Genomic DNA, 14,153 nt, shown 5'->3' on the forward strand with positions numbered 1-14,153 from the left:
AGATAATCAATATGACAAGAATAAATTGTATCCTCATCGGAATACAATATGATAGCAAAATTCATTGAATTCGCTTAAATGAATCAACTAGAATGAGATTAAAGATAACACCCCTAGCCAAATAGACCAAGGTGAGAACATAGAATACACATGATTATGACAGGTGTCTTAGTCTTACAACATGAAATATAAATAAATAAATTATCACCCACATAAGATAGGAAAGTGAAGTGTCACAAGTCCACTAAAGGTAAATTGATGGAAAGATGTTTGTATGGCACATCCTCTGGCCAACATGTCTACTTACGAACCTTAATCCTCAGTTTGTGGAATGACTAGTTGTTCACTATAATGCCCCTCATTATGACTACTATGATTATTTTTTATTGCTCATCACACCTATTGCCTAACACATTGATACATTATGATGCTTATTTTTGACGGCTCTAACTCTTGTATCATATTAATAATGAAATTATTTATTGGATTGCATATATCCGCATGTGTTTTATAATGTGCGAGCACACTCTGTTGCGGTAGATGTGTCATACGTGTACTGGGAACAGTGTAACATTCCTTCATCTCAATTGAATCTGTACAATCAATGGAGCTTTAAAAAAACTGCAGTGTGGGGATCACCATTACTAGTCTTTTACAAAAATTTACGAATCAACATGTTAGTTAGCACATGCTAACATTGGTTTCATAAAAAAGAAATTCAAATTACGTTTGTCACATGTTTTTCCTCAGTTAATAGCTGCGCCACATTAAATTGGTATTATATTGTCAAAATTGATGAATTTTACAAATGGAAATCTTGTATTGCAGTGCAGACCCTGCAAGCTCAAATGGAGCATGAATGACAAACCAAATCAAACTCTCTGGATTCCTTTTCTCTCTATATATCACTCACTACTAATCGATTATCTCTATTAAAAGCTTTACTTTGCCTCTTAATCTAAACAATGCTTTGTAATATTAGATGCAGGTTTGTTAAAGCGCTACAGGAACTTCAGTTAACACCCTCTTCTTTCTTCTTCTCTTTATTTTTAACATAAGCATACGATTTGTTCTTTGCCACACCATTCCCTTTACAAGCAATCTCCGCTGTCTTCATATCAACTCCTTTCTCCTGTACAGTAGAGGAGATGGTTTTCTCAGTAGAGGCGTCAAGTTCTTGTAGCATTTTGGTTGATTCTTTTTCCCTCTTGTATTTCATAACCTCTTCGTACCTTAGGAAACTAGGTTGGTTTGTAGAGGAGAGCAACCTTGCCCACATACGGTCTGTGGTATTGACTTGCTTCTGAGTCTCTGTAATATGCTGCAGAAGATGTGAAAAATATTTCAATTTGGTATGCCAAAGTACAGTACTGGACTAAGATATACTCTAGAAGTTTATTCAAACTTAAAAAAGCGTAATTATATAAACTATAACATGTTCCTCGGATGGGAGCATCCTGTTCTGATCTGTCATGAATGACCTTAAAATGCCAGAAACCTTATCCTCTAATGTTCATATTAAGCCTGCCCACTATAAAATGGTCAAATATTCAAATTTTGTGAAAGAATACTTACAGCATTCGGAATATAAACGTGTTTGCCATTCACGGAACCAACAGTAAAACCAGTGTATCCTGCCATAGCTCCATGAATGGCATTTTGGGCCAGAAGAGAACAGTAAACATTGTCTGATGCATTGCTCGGAATCGCACGGACCATGTAAGTTGGGTCTGCAAAACAGAGTATTTGGATGAAATCATATCTACTTTCCCAACCTAGAAAGTAAAGATCCTTTAGGTGGCACTCAGGATTCTGTGAAAGGAAACAGATGAGATGGAAATCTACCGGAAGAAGAAAAAAGTAGAAAAAAGGATCAAAAAAAGGATTTCAGTGATGGCAAGGGACATACCGATATACTTCAAGTTCAGGACTCTGTGCTCTGTACAAAAATGATCCTGAAGACAACAATATGAATGCTACTTCTTTTTAAATGGCTTCGATAAGTTTAATTTTGTTAGAATGTAGATAAAATCTTTGAAACAATGTTATAATCAATTTTTAAACTTGCCTTGAGTTTCTGGGAGAGCCATAAACCAATGTCCAGCAGTAATTGGTTTCCTGAAGCATCAGCTTTATCCATACTCTGCATAGATTCAGCAACAAGCTCCTGTCCCGCACCTTCCGCAACAACTATTACAGCATGCCCATTTTCGGTAATACGTTTCTTAACAAATTCATAGAGTCCACCTTCCCCTTCAAGATAGAAGGGGGATTCAGGGATTAGACAACAATCCTGCACAAAGACACCTAATCTGGTCAGAGATTAATGACAAGTCTCCTTGGCCGAAAGAAACATCTTAAAGTCTCATGTGATAAACTTCAGAACCTGGTGAACCTAACTAATTATTACGATTACATTCAACTGATACTTCTTTGCATTCTTATGCAGCAATGGAAATATGTCTGTGGCACATTGCATCCAGTTGATTTGAAATTACAATCTATCCAAAGTCTCACTTGGCATAACTTAAAATATATATCTTGTGTACTAGTGAGTAAATACTCACCAAATAAATCCCAGCAAAGAAAGAATACTTCAAAAAAATATCAAAGACTTAAACATATAAAATGACTGATCGCAAAAATTAATCCTTCGTAAAGAAGTCTCACAAAGGAAAAAATAGGCATCCTAAGTCATAAGATATTTACTCAATAGACCTAAATAAAATCAAGGCCTTACCACATCCCTGTTGGCCAGTGTGGCGTACATAGCAATGAATCCTGCATCATAAAAGAAACCCACTCATTTCCTTATCAAATTGATATTTCAGAAATTTGGACTATCAGAATTTGGTATACTATATATTCCCAATTGCCGCATATAGAGTGACACACAAATACAGATCTCAATCTGCTTTTAGAAAATCGGGGCACTAATGTGTCCAACAATACTCTATGGCTTACAAATTTACATTAAAGCTTCACTTCTATGACATAAACAATCAGTTGATTTGGTCATTTTCATCATGAATTAGGAAACATAAAACCATAAAGATTGGCTTTATAATATAAGAAAACAACTATTACAACCCTCTCAACTTACCACTGTATCGACCCATAAGCTTAACCAGACCCACACCATTTTCTGCACTCTCTGCTTCTACATGTGCCGCATTGATTGCCCTTTGTGCTTCCTCCACAGCCGTATCAAAACCAAATGACTTATCAATGATCTGAAAATTCATATCCAGAAGAAAGATCAGTATTCCTTACTCTTGAATCTGCTAATCGTAGAAAATGCAAAGCCAAGACAGTAGAAATTGTATGTACCAAATCATCTGGACAGTTTCAACAATTTTATTAGCAATAGTTAATTCATATTGACAATGCTCATGGCTCGTGATAAATCATAATATATATAAAACTCAAAGTTTCGTAATACCGCAATGTCATTATCAACAGTCTTAGGAATCCCAGCAACTGCCACTTTCATACCTCTTCTTTGGATTTCCTGCATATGATTTCAGCATTCACAGCAACAGTGGTTACAAAATTACAGTGAGGCATTAAAATGGAACATGATGAAGTGACAATCTTAATTTTCCAGACGACAACAAGCTGCTATTCAGGCTTCGAGATTAATACAGAACTCAAATATCAAAAAGGGAATTTCTTGACACACACGTAATCTCCAAAATTAGAACATTTACAAGCACTGATGCAATAGTTAAGCCACTATTTCTGATAAGATGTCTTTCACAGGACAACATAGGAAAAGCATAAATGGTTTCAAAATGTGGTGTTGGAATGGATGCCTGTTTCCTAAACATAAAGGATACGAGTCTGCAAAAAACTTCTTTTGATCCCTTTGCAAAAGGCCTTCTGCTTGGAGGGTTCAAATAAATGCACTTCACGGAATTTTCTCATTTACTCAACATGGAACTAAGAAAATTGGTACTAGGACATTTTCTCTTTGGATCAAGAATATGTTTTTCTGTAGTATCATTTTATACGCTACAGAGCTCAAGTTACTGTATCTGGGAAAGATTTAAATACCTCGTAGATAACCGTTGCTCCTCTCTGAGTTCCATCACCTCCAAGTATGTAGACCTATACCCAAAACGGTAATAGTCACGATCCGCCATGCTATATATATTGCTAGAAAGCACTAAATTGTAAAGGAAATGGGAGTTCTATTCAGAATAAAAATATGTTACCTGATTGATGCCACGGTCTTGAATGCTGTCAACTATTTTAGAAGTGACATGACCACCCCGTGAAGTACCAAGAATTGTACCCCCACGTTTGTGAATATCATTAACAACTTTTGGATTTAATGGAATTGTATTGTGAGAATAGAAACCTTTGTAGCCTCCCTGCAGAGTATAATCCATAAATTTGACATCTCTTAGGAAAATAATGCATTTGGCAACTACTTTCTTCAACCAAAATAATCTGGAAGACTATAACAAATATCTTATTCAGAATTTTGTCATTCATATTAAGTCATTAAATCTAACAACTACGCAATTAGCTTTGATGTTGACTGTGGGGCACAAAGAGATGTGCTATCCCTTCTTTGCTGAGATAGGATCGTAGGAGATAGCACTCTCAGTTTTAAATAATCTAAAATAACTCTCAATCTTTCAGCTCAAGGGAAATAATGGATTAGGCATCCACTCACCACAATACCAAGAACATCAGTAACTCCGTACATGTTCTGTAAACCGCATACAATTTCACGAATGACAGTATTCAGTCCGGGGCACAATCCTCCACATGTTACTATACATGCACGCACTTTATCCGGTTCAAAACAGACCTGTTGAGTAAAACGAGCATCATGAAATCAGTGTGAGCATGCAAAGGCCCTCCATCTAGAAGTCTATTTGTATAGAATATACATACCTTTTCCCGTGGTCCTGCACGACGAAAATGAATTCCTCTGGGGCTATTCATTCGCACAACAATCTGCGATATGGATGAACAAATAATAGAATAAGCTTTTGATATAAACTTTATTCAAAAATGTAAGCGGTTAAAAATTGTAAGTGCCATAATAGCAACTGTATGTATGAAATGCAATCTTAGAACTAAGAACTTACGTCTTTAGGAACCACATCATCCAGATGAACAAAGAACTGCCTGGAAAATGCCAAAACAAAAAGCATTAAATGAGAAAGCAGAATGAAGTGTAGAATAACAAACCCTGGTAATAATTCACAGTAAGCTCTGAAATCTCCCAAAGAATATCGTAAGGCATATCAAATGAATGCATCTTGTGAGATATATGTATGACACTATTTAGTAAACCATCACTCTTGAATTGAAAAGCACAATAGTATGAATGAATTTCATGGTCTAGACTTACTCAACATCAGAATAGGCAGGGTTCTCTTGTAGAGGATTGGGATAAGTCTGCAAATTGCAAAAACAACCAAATTGAACTTATGAATTAGCTATATGAAACATTGTGATTACTTTCAAAATAAATAAGAGATTTTCTGTTTAAAGTTCTAGTATTTATATCAAAGACCAATAACATGTTGTCAGTCAAAGCAGCAGGGCACAACTAGATATCGGGCCTAATTGTAGAGGTTAAGGGGAAAGAAAGTTCAGCCTTGTTAATAATAAATTAAACCTAATATGAAGAGAGATAGAATAATTTGCAAGTGATTACCATGATAGGTAACCTAATTCAAGGCCTAATAGTAAAAGGCATGAGATAAAAACTTAATGGTAACAGAATTTCAACCATACATATGAGTAAAGTGAAAACCCTTTTGTTCCCAAAGAGAATCTCATCTGATTAGAGCCGTACAAAATCAACAAGAAGCCAAAACATGGATCCTCTTGTTTCCAACAGAGCTCTCATTTGGTAAGAGGCCTCAAAAAGAAATAAGAAAGCAAAACATGAGGGAACCTCCGAAGGTTTCGGTAAAACAAATTTTCCTATATGTACTTACTATATTTTTAAAGATATTCCTCAATCATGCATATTTTTAATAATTGAAACATCGCATAAGCTACATATGTGATAGCCTACAGTGTCTAAACAAACCAGAGTCATACTAGACGAAGCCCTACGTCGAACAAACCAAAGAGTAATTGAACACGTAACCAAAGAACTCTTCAAAATATATTGATACACTCAAAACAATTATGGTTTTCAAAGAGTTATTGAGCTTGCAACTGATGGGATTACTTGACATGCAAGAAACACGAAAGTAACGAAATACAGGGTTTCTTGCAACTAGTGTTGCTAAATGAGGAAGCCAAGAAATGATATACAAGAACTACTAATACTATATAGCCCTTGCAGAATACTTCCCAGCATATTACGTATGTGGATTGGTTGCTTAATAAGGTTAAGCATTTCTATCAAATGTAGCATAAGATTTCTGAGAGAACAATGAATTCGTTTCTATTATCTCTGTTAATTCCACATTCTTAATAAAAACAGAAGATAAAGATAACCAAAAAATTTAGAACCCAAATTACAATGCAACTGTGGATAGACATTTCAATTATACGAAACACACTTAAGGCAACTTTTCTACTAGCAGTAGCCCCTTCCATATCATTTACACCTATAGACAATATTGAAAAAAACTATCCTCCTGATCAATTTGAAATGAAATGGTCTGTAGAATTATAAGCCAGATCCTAGCTATATGCTCTAGGTATAAGAAACGCATCAAAAGGATAGATTACCACTAGCAACAGCACCTTCAGTGCTAGGAAAGTAGATATGCAATATCTGAAACGGTTTGATTTCTAAAATCAGAAATGCAATATCTGAAACGGTCTGATTTCTAAAATCAAAATGATGATGTCCGTGCGTGCTCTAATGACAGCAAGTTCAATGAAGATTTAGATACAAGCTTTAACGGCAGCACCTTCAATGCAGACGTAGATTCATACTCTAGTTATAAGAGACGCGTCAAAAGGCGCTTCCACTGATATTGCAACAAAAAATGGGCTAGACTTAAAAGGGCTATCTGCTTGAACTGTTTGAACTTTAAAATGACCCAATTTCTAAAACCGCAATATAGAATTTGATACAAACGCCGGTTCTAATAAGCATACCTAAACTTCTGGTTGCTTCTGGCAACTCCGGCCTTAATACTAACATCTATTTATCAATATTTTGGAAAGAAAATTAGGTAACTAACCTAATTGAAATGCCCTGATTTCTACAGTTCCAATGCAAAGAAGCAAAATGCTTCTGGTTATAAAGGACTCGCCCCTTGCAACTAACGAGTAACAAAAACACCAAATACTTATATCTAAGAATTCTGGTTCCCAGTGTGTCAGATTGCAATGCTGTTGTGATCGATTGCTTGCGATTGGGAATTTTCATAGGGTACGACGGGTACTGTAGGAAGACAACAATTGTCGGAATCAATCAAACCAATGAGCCGATCCCCCAAGAACATTGCAATTTTTAAAAGGGCTATAATGGAGCGATTTGCTACCAAATTACCAATTGATCTTCAAATCATTCCATATATCTGCTACAAATAAACACTAAAGATGATACAGGGAAAGCATTTTATAGAAAGACGTCATGGATCCTTACAGTTAAGTTGGGCAGCCAATCTGAGAGGTGAGGTACGCCATCCAACACGAACCCAAAATCAGAATTCTCTCTCTGCAACTCTGCTCTCGGAAACCGATCGCCATGCCTTAAATGAGTGGTTTCCCGGCGATGAAAACAGCTTAATCTGACGTCCCCAGTCAAGAACAAGAACTTTTGTTTTAAAACAACCCTAGTGTTCCTATGGCTGCCACCATAGAACCTGCTGCAGGAGTAATGGCATGACTGTTTCTGAGCGACCAAGTGCTGAGTACTAAAATCAGAAATGCAAGCAGATGAAGCCATTCAAATCCACGAAACCTCAAATTTTCTTCTTCTTCAATGTGAAATTCGAATACAGAAATAACTGTAAGAAAGCTGATCGTTCGTTGCAATGGGCACATTAGAAGAGATCCGTTAATATATTAGTGTTTTGCAGGTTGTTTAGTGAAAAATTGCGGCTAAGCGAGACAGAGTGCGGAAACCGCTGTTTTGAGTCAAAACCCGGCATTGCTGTTGCCGAAGGTTCTTAGGAAGAAATACTGTTGCCGAAAGTTCTCAAGAAGAAAAGCGGGAGAATATGTAATTGGGTCAATTTCAATGTCTGCTAAACCAGGGTCCCATCATCTGGCTTTCTTTTGATGCCGTTGTTTTGGGAGTTGTCTCTTTTAATTCAAATGTTTTGATTAAAATATTTTTCAATTTAGAATTTGGATCCTATTAGTTAAAGTTGGGGAAGTTATTTGGTTTATAACGATTTTATTGGAGATTAAATTGTATTAAATTTAATAGAATATAATTAAAAGAGATGAGTTAAAAGAAATTATTTTCCTATAAATAGTTTTGGGAAAACTAAGGGGGTGGGTGAGTTAATCATTGATATATTTTTGTAAGAACGAAAAATGAATTTAGATAAATTTTAGATTAGATTAATTTAAATTTTGATGGGGTTATATGACTTTAGAAGAATTAGATGTAAGTTGTATGTAATGATGGGGGATAATTAATTTATATAGGATTAAGAATATTAAAGAGAAAACTTTAAGTTTTCTATTTAATTATAAGTTTATAATTAAAGAGAGTTTAGGAACAAAGCAGAAGGTAATTTTTTACGTAAAAGGGATGTCAAATGTGAATGTGTATTCGTATTTTGGAGCGAGTGCAAGTGAAGCACTAAAATGTTGAGAGAGAAAATGCCATCTTTGTTTAAGGCATAGGGTATTTATTGGTTGAGAAAAATAGTGACTGCTCTAGAAATTCTAAATGTCAATTTGAAGAGATCACATAATCAAATGGATCTAAGGACTCAATACGACCCTCCAAGACATGTGAAACTATATGAATAACAAGAAATTGGGAGGAAAATGACTATTGGTTGAGAGTACTTTTGACAACATTATGGTGTGTAACCATTAATTAATTTACAAAGCTTGATGATGAATCCACAATCTCTTGAGGCACACTAAAGAGGGCATTTGAGGTCAGGTTTAAATTTCTACGAGATGACAATAAGATTGTCATTGTGATTTATAATGCTAAAAAAGGGAAGAATGAGAATGTATACAAGCTCACATTCTTACGCTTAAGGAGTTAGTTAATTTAGAGAACCAACTAGCCAATGGATTAAAGAAGTAGTGGATCTAACAATAAAAACAATATAAACCAATAGTATGAAAGTAGTATATGCTAAACTAGCATGTATCTATGTCTCATTCGAAGCATATTAAGTCACTTTCCTACTAATTTGCTTCATGTGCTACTTCACAATTTTCAAGTATCAATGCATACTAGGAAATCACTAAACTACAAAGACATATTGCTCAATTTTATACTATACAAGATTTATCGATATAAGTGTGTTTCATTTCAACATATGTGTTTATGTCAATACAATATTGAGGTTAATATCTATGGTAGTCATGCCTTTATCATATGATTGTAAATTCATGTTTATTAAATATATCTTATGTCACCATATGATACCCTAACATGGTCAAATCTCGCTTGGGAGAAACATACTAACATAATGTTGTCCTCGCGATATATGTGCTTAAACATGGCCACATATTATTTGACATTATCTTTTACCATCATGTATTATTTTTTATTTCCAATACTTTGTATCCATGTGATGCAACCAATTGGAGGGGACATATATATATATATATAATAATTCTTTTCATTATTGAAATTTAAGATGTCATTTTGTGCTAGATAGATACTCAATGTCATATTTGAAGAGATTTTTTATCACGTCATATTGAATCCTTATCACATTTTTACATTGCACGTTTTTTTCCTGTCACTACCCAAGGCAAGAATACTTACCGCTCCTTTTTCTTTTCTTCTCATGTTTTTAGATAGTAAAAATAATTATTAGTACTAGCTCATTTTGATAACGTTACAAATACCAGCGATTGCATTTTCTTATATCTCTGTTAGCTTTGATGGAGCATTGACACCAAAACAATAGAAATTAGGTTCACTATATCCATTTATAGAGATGATATACTTTAATAATGTTGAAATAACTATTGTTCATATCTAATTGAGAATTTGTAATGTCCCTTATCAAAATCAAATTTATAATATCGAGATAATGATCTAACCACTGCAATTGTGAGGGACTTCTTCCTATTAAGACTCTTATTCTTAATAGTTATTTTGATAATAAACAGATGGTAGATAATATATGCCTTGATTTTTATATAAAACCATAATTGTAAACCCTAGAATATATTGATATATTATAACTACAATGATCTTTTGGCCAATAAGATGATTACATTGGTTTATGGATGATCTTATCTCTATGGACCTTCTAATGAGAGGGGGCCAATATATAGATTTGGAGGATGCGAACTTATGGATATCTTGATTGCTTTTTATATTATGTATTGGGATATTATTTGTGACTTCATATGAATGTCTTTCTAGTATAATAATTTAAATATATAAATGCCAGTTGGTGTGTATAAGTTCTTCAATCTATCATACACCTCCTTTCAATTATCATAGAGATGTCTGTAAGCACTCTCCATTTACTATCTTCCTCTATCCAATGGAAAGAACACGCCTTTCTTTTTCTAACAACTGGTTAAGATATTTGTTGAGTTCCTAATCTCTCAATGGTTGCTTCTATATGATTATGTAGATATATGTATGCTCATAATACTTGATTTGATGCTTGTCTTAGGGATGTTGGCTGCTATTTGAATAGTCTATCTGCTTGAATTACCAATTTAGACAAGGCTTGAAACACATGTAGTACCCAGAAATGGAAAAAAGTTATATATTATGATTTGAAATAGTTCTATTGAATAAGGATTGAATATCGATAGCATAGTTGGACGCTAATGTGGCTGTTAAATATATCTTCCAACTATTGTTTCTGTAAAGATCAAAATCCACATCATTGCCACATATGCAAATAACCTCAAGATGCGGAAATATATATTAAATTTGAAAAGTCAAAAGTCAATTTTATTCACATAACTATATAATTTAATGTCCATTTCTAGATGGAAAATCTATACATATTGACAAATAGTCGAGAATAATTGGAAACACAATCATTATTACATATCATCAATTTCTCTAAATACACTTGATAATACAAAGCCGACCACATATTGATACCATATACAAAGCAAAGTACAAATGTTGGAAATAAATCATATGAACATGACATCTTTTGTCAAGACTATGTAAATCCTACACGTCAAACATGATTATAACATCGGCTCTTTGCATGATATAAAACATATAAAACATAATCACATAAAATTAACATGCCATCGAACCTTAGTGTCCATCTGCATGTAATCTCATCTCCGAGCCATCTGAACAATGTCCATCCACTATCATGAGACAAAAGAGTGGTCCAAGCACTTTTATCGCCCAACCATGGAGTGGTTAGCTCCCCGAGGTTCTATGGTTAAGGAGAACTACTTGACCCTGGCACAAGAAGACTAGCAACTCAGCACAATTGGATCAGAAAGATCTGGTGCAGCCTTTGTACCTAATCTACTTACACATATGTCTAGTAGAAACATACACAAGGATGTGGAAGAGGGAAAATAATGTAATAATAACCAAATGCATTTCAAACATATGCATAAAAGTTTTACCTAGCTTGGCCAAGCATCATGAACCAATTTAGTGTAAAAGACTAGTAGGTAAATTTCTAAGGAAAAACAATACGTTTCCCATAAATTACCCTCCTCTTTGATCCCACATTCAACATCCTTCCTAATAATCAAATTTCATCACAATTTTCTTTAAAGTATATGAAATCTAAGTACAAACATCAGTACTCCCATACTTCTTGGCTTAAGAATTTAAGAAAAAGAAATATTTAATTAGAAACCATCAAAATTTATATCTCATTATTGACTCAATTGAACTACAAGATAATACATCATAACTTAGATATTATCTAAACTTATAAAACATAATTCATTTTCATCCTATTTCCCATCACATAATATTCAGTCAATTTCCGAATATAAAAAGATACAATTCCATCTAAATAGAGGTTTATTTTCCTTGATCATAAAGAAAAATTTAGAGTTTACTAATGTATACATTCACTATTTTCAATTAAATGTTCAAATTCTAAAATCCACGCTAATTTCTAGGAAGTTATGCTGTAGAAATAAACCAAGTGTAGTTTATTGGTAATGGTTTTGATTTGTTTAAACTAATATCAATTTTAGTTGTGTGTGTGTGTGTGTGTGTGTGTGTGTGTGTGTGTGTGTGTGTGTGTGTGTGTGTGTGTGTGTACTAAAATATATTCATGCATAATTGATCTAATTCAGACCGAACACTCCCTGTTTGACTCAATTTATGCCCACCTACTTTGCAATCAACTACGCAAATGCTTCAAAATGTTCAACAAAGGAAACACATAAATCATCCCACAACTAAGTCTCAATGCAAAGAATAAATTCCTCCTCATTAATCACAACACAATTTCAAAAAAACAATATGAAAATCTAGAAGCATAAATAAAACCTCTTCCAACTAAACTAATCAGTTACAACTTCCTTCCCAAACATATGCTAATGAAAATAGCAGATGTAAATTTATAAAAATAAATAAAATAAAATGAAACCAATACTCAACTAATTATAGGCTCAAACTTATAATACTTCCTTCCAATCTAAGTGTTTTACATAAATAAACAAACTAGGCATATTGTTGGTTTGTATCAGTACAGATTTGAAAGCGGACTACATCTTTTCTATCTATGAATAATTTACCATGTCAAATAGCAACTAAAACTTTCTTCCTTGATAATTGCATTGCCAATAATAGATAATTTAACCACATACTGACATCATAATAATGGAAAGAAAAGTAAAAGGGAACCTAAACTATTTGTAGAAAGCGCAAGACCCTTGAAGCTTCTCAAAAATCAAATTATCTCTACAGTTGTTGTGTCCTCCTCTCCTATTTTACCACTGACTCTCTCTTTTTTTATCAACAAATTTGTCCTCCCTTTGCATACGTCCAATTCACCCTACAGAATTTGGGAAGGATTAATCCTTCTCCCCTTTTCCCACACACTTTCTCCCCCTCTCTGCCCAAAAACGTCTTCCCTCTTTCTTTTTTTAAAAGACAAAAAAAAAATGTCCCCCTCTTCAATTTGACCCACCCTTTTTAATGTCGCCTTTCCTCCATAAAAATTGTTTTTTCTTCTTAATGATACTCGATGATACTTGTAGTTATAAAATCTTTTTTTGTCAGTTCTTCTTTTAACAGATCATTCTTCCCCTCATTATTGCAGCCAGCAACAAATAGGATGATTCATAATTTTAAAAAAATTACACTTGGCTTTAGAAATAAATAAACTTACACTTCCATTAAACAAATTTTTTTAACTAAATCAAGATCACTTCCATATTCTTATGTGATTTCCATCATGATCATAAATTTTAAAATTGTTAGCAATCAATTAATTTTCCTTATTTGGATCTACAACTACCACTTGGCTCAAGAATTTTAAATAAACTTTAAGTTCTATTAAAGCTTCCACATCTAATTCAAATCCACCATTTTCAAAATAGAAAAACTATTAATTACCATTTTTTTTTCCGACTAACTACTACCATTTCAAATTCATGTTTGTAATTACTAAGGAAAAATAAATTGAGAGTTTAATATTTATTTTATAATCTAACTTATAATATTACTAAAGGAATAATATTTAATCATTCATTTTTATTTTTATTTTTATTTTTTTATTTTCATTTATGCCACATTATCATAAAGAAAACATTTAATCCATCTAGATTAATTAAATTCAAAGAAAATGATTTAAATTCAAATAAAAACAACTAAGTGTGTGTGCGACTACACCATACAAATTCCAAACCAACCTTGCCAAGGAGCTACACTTCTTTACCTCAACCACCCTTCTGCCTTCAGTACCTGCACACTCACAAACTCGACATCACCCAATGCGTCAGTAATGTCATCATTATAATAAATAAATAATATCTTAAATACAAATTTTAAAACCTTCAACATACATCATCATATATAAACATATAATTGAAATCACAATCTT

At 33.5% G+C, this 14,153-nt stretch overlaps 1 protein-coding gene across 1 annotated transcript; it reads right to left on the minus strand.

The window, feature by feature from the left end:
• Positions 1-739: 739 nt before the first annotated feature.
• On the minus strand, positions 740-8,263 carry LOC149550908 (ATP-dependent 6-phosphofructokinase 6-like). Its single transcript, XM_089786475.1, has 14 exons — positions 7,583-8,263; positions 5,372-5,418; positions 5,106-5,145; positions 4,909-4,971; positions 4,685-4,822; positions 4,218-4,376; positions 4,057-4,110; positions 3,443-3,511; positions 3,104-3,233; positions 2,741-2,781; positions 2,069-2,293; positions 1,910-1,955; positions 1,576-1,730; positions 740-1,321 (listed from the first exon to the last, which is right to left on the minus strand). Exons 1-14 carry the CDS (start codon positions 7,883-7,885, stop codon positions 1,013-1,015), a joined length of 1,779 nt encoding a protein of 592 aa, XP_089642601.1. The 5' UTR covers positions 7,886-8,263; the 3' UTR covers positions 740-1,012.
• Positions 8,264-14,153: the final 5,890 nt, after the last annotated feature.

Source organism: Cupressus sempervirens, chromosome 6, assembly GCF_028749045.1.
Source record: "Cupressus sempervirens isolate cs-2001-9-10 chromosome 6, ASM2874904v1, whole genome shotgun sequence".
In the NCBI taxonomy this organism is placed as follows: domain Eukaryota; kingdom Viridiplantae; phylum Streptophyta; class Pinopsida; order Cupressales; family Cupressaceae; genus Cupressus; species Cupressus sempervirens.

Excerpts from the sequence above, each read along its gene's own strand:
- LOC149550908 (XM_089786475.1), bottom strand. The coding sequence starts at position 7,885 with ATGGCTTCATCTGCTTGCATTTCTGATTTTAGTACTCAGCACTTGGTC. Across the intron at positions 5,419-7,582 it reads ATTGGCTGCCCAACTTAACT|ACTTATCCCAATCCTCTACA; the intron begins GTAAGGATCCAT and ends TGCAATTTGCAG. Across the intron at positions 4,823-4,908 it reads GTGCAGGACCACGGGAAAAG|GTCTGTTTTGAACCGGATAA; the intron begins GTATGTATATTC and ends TTTACTCAACAG.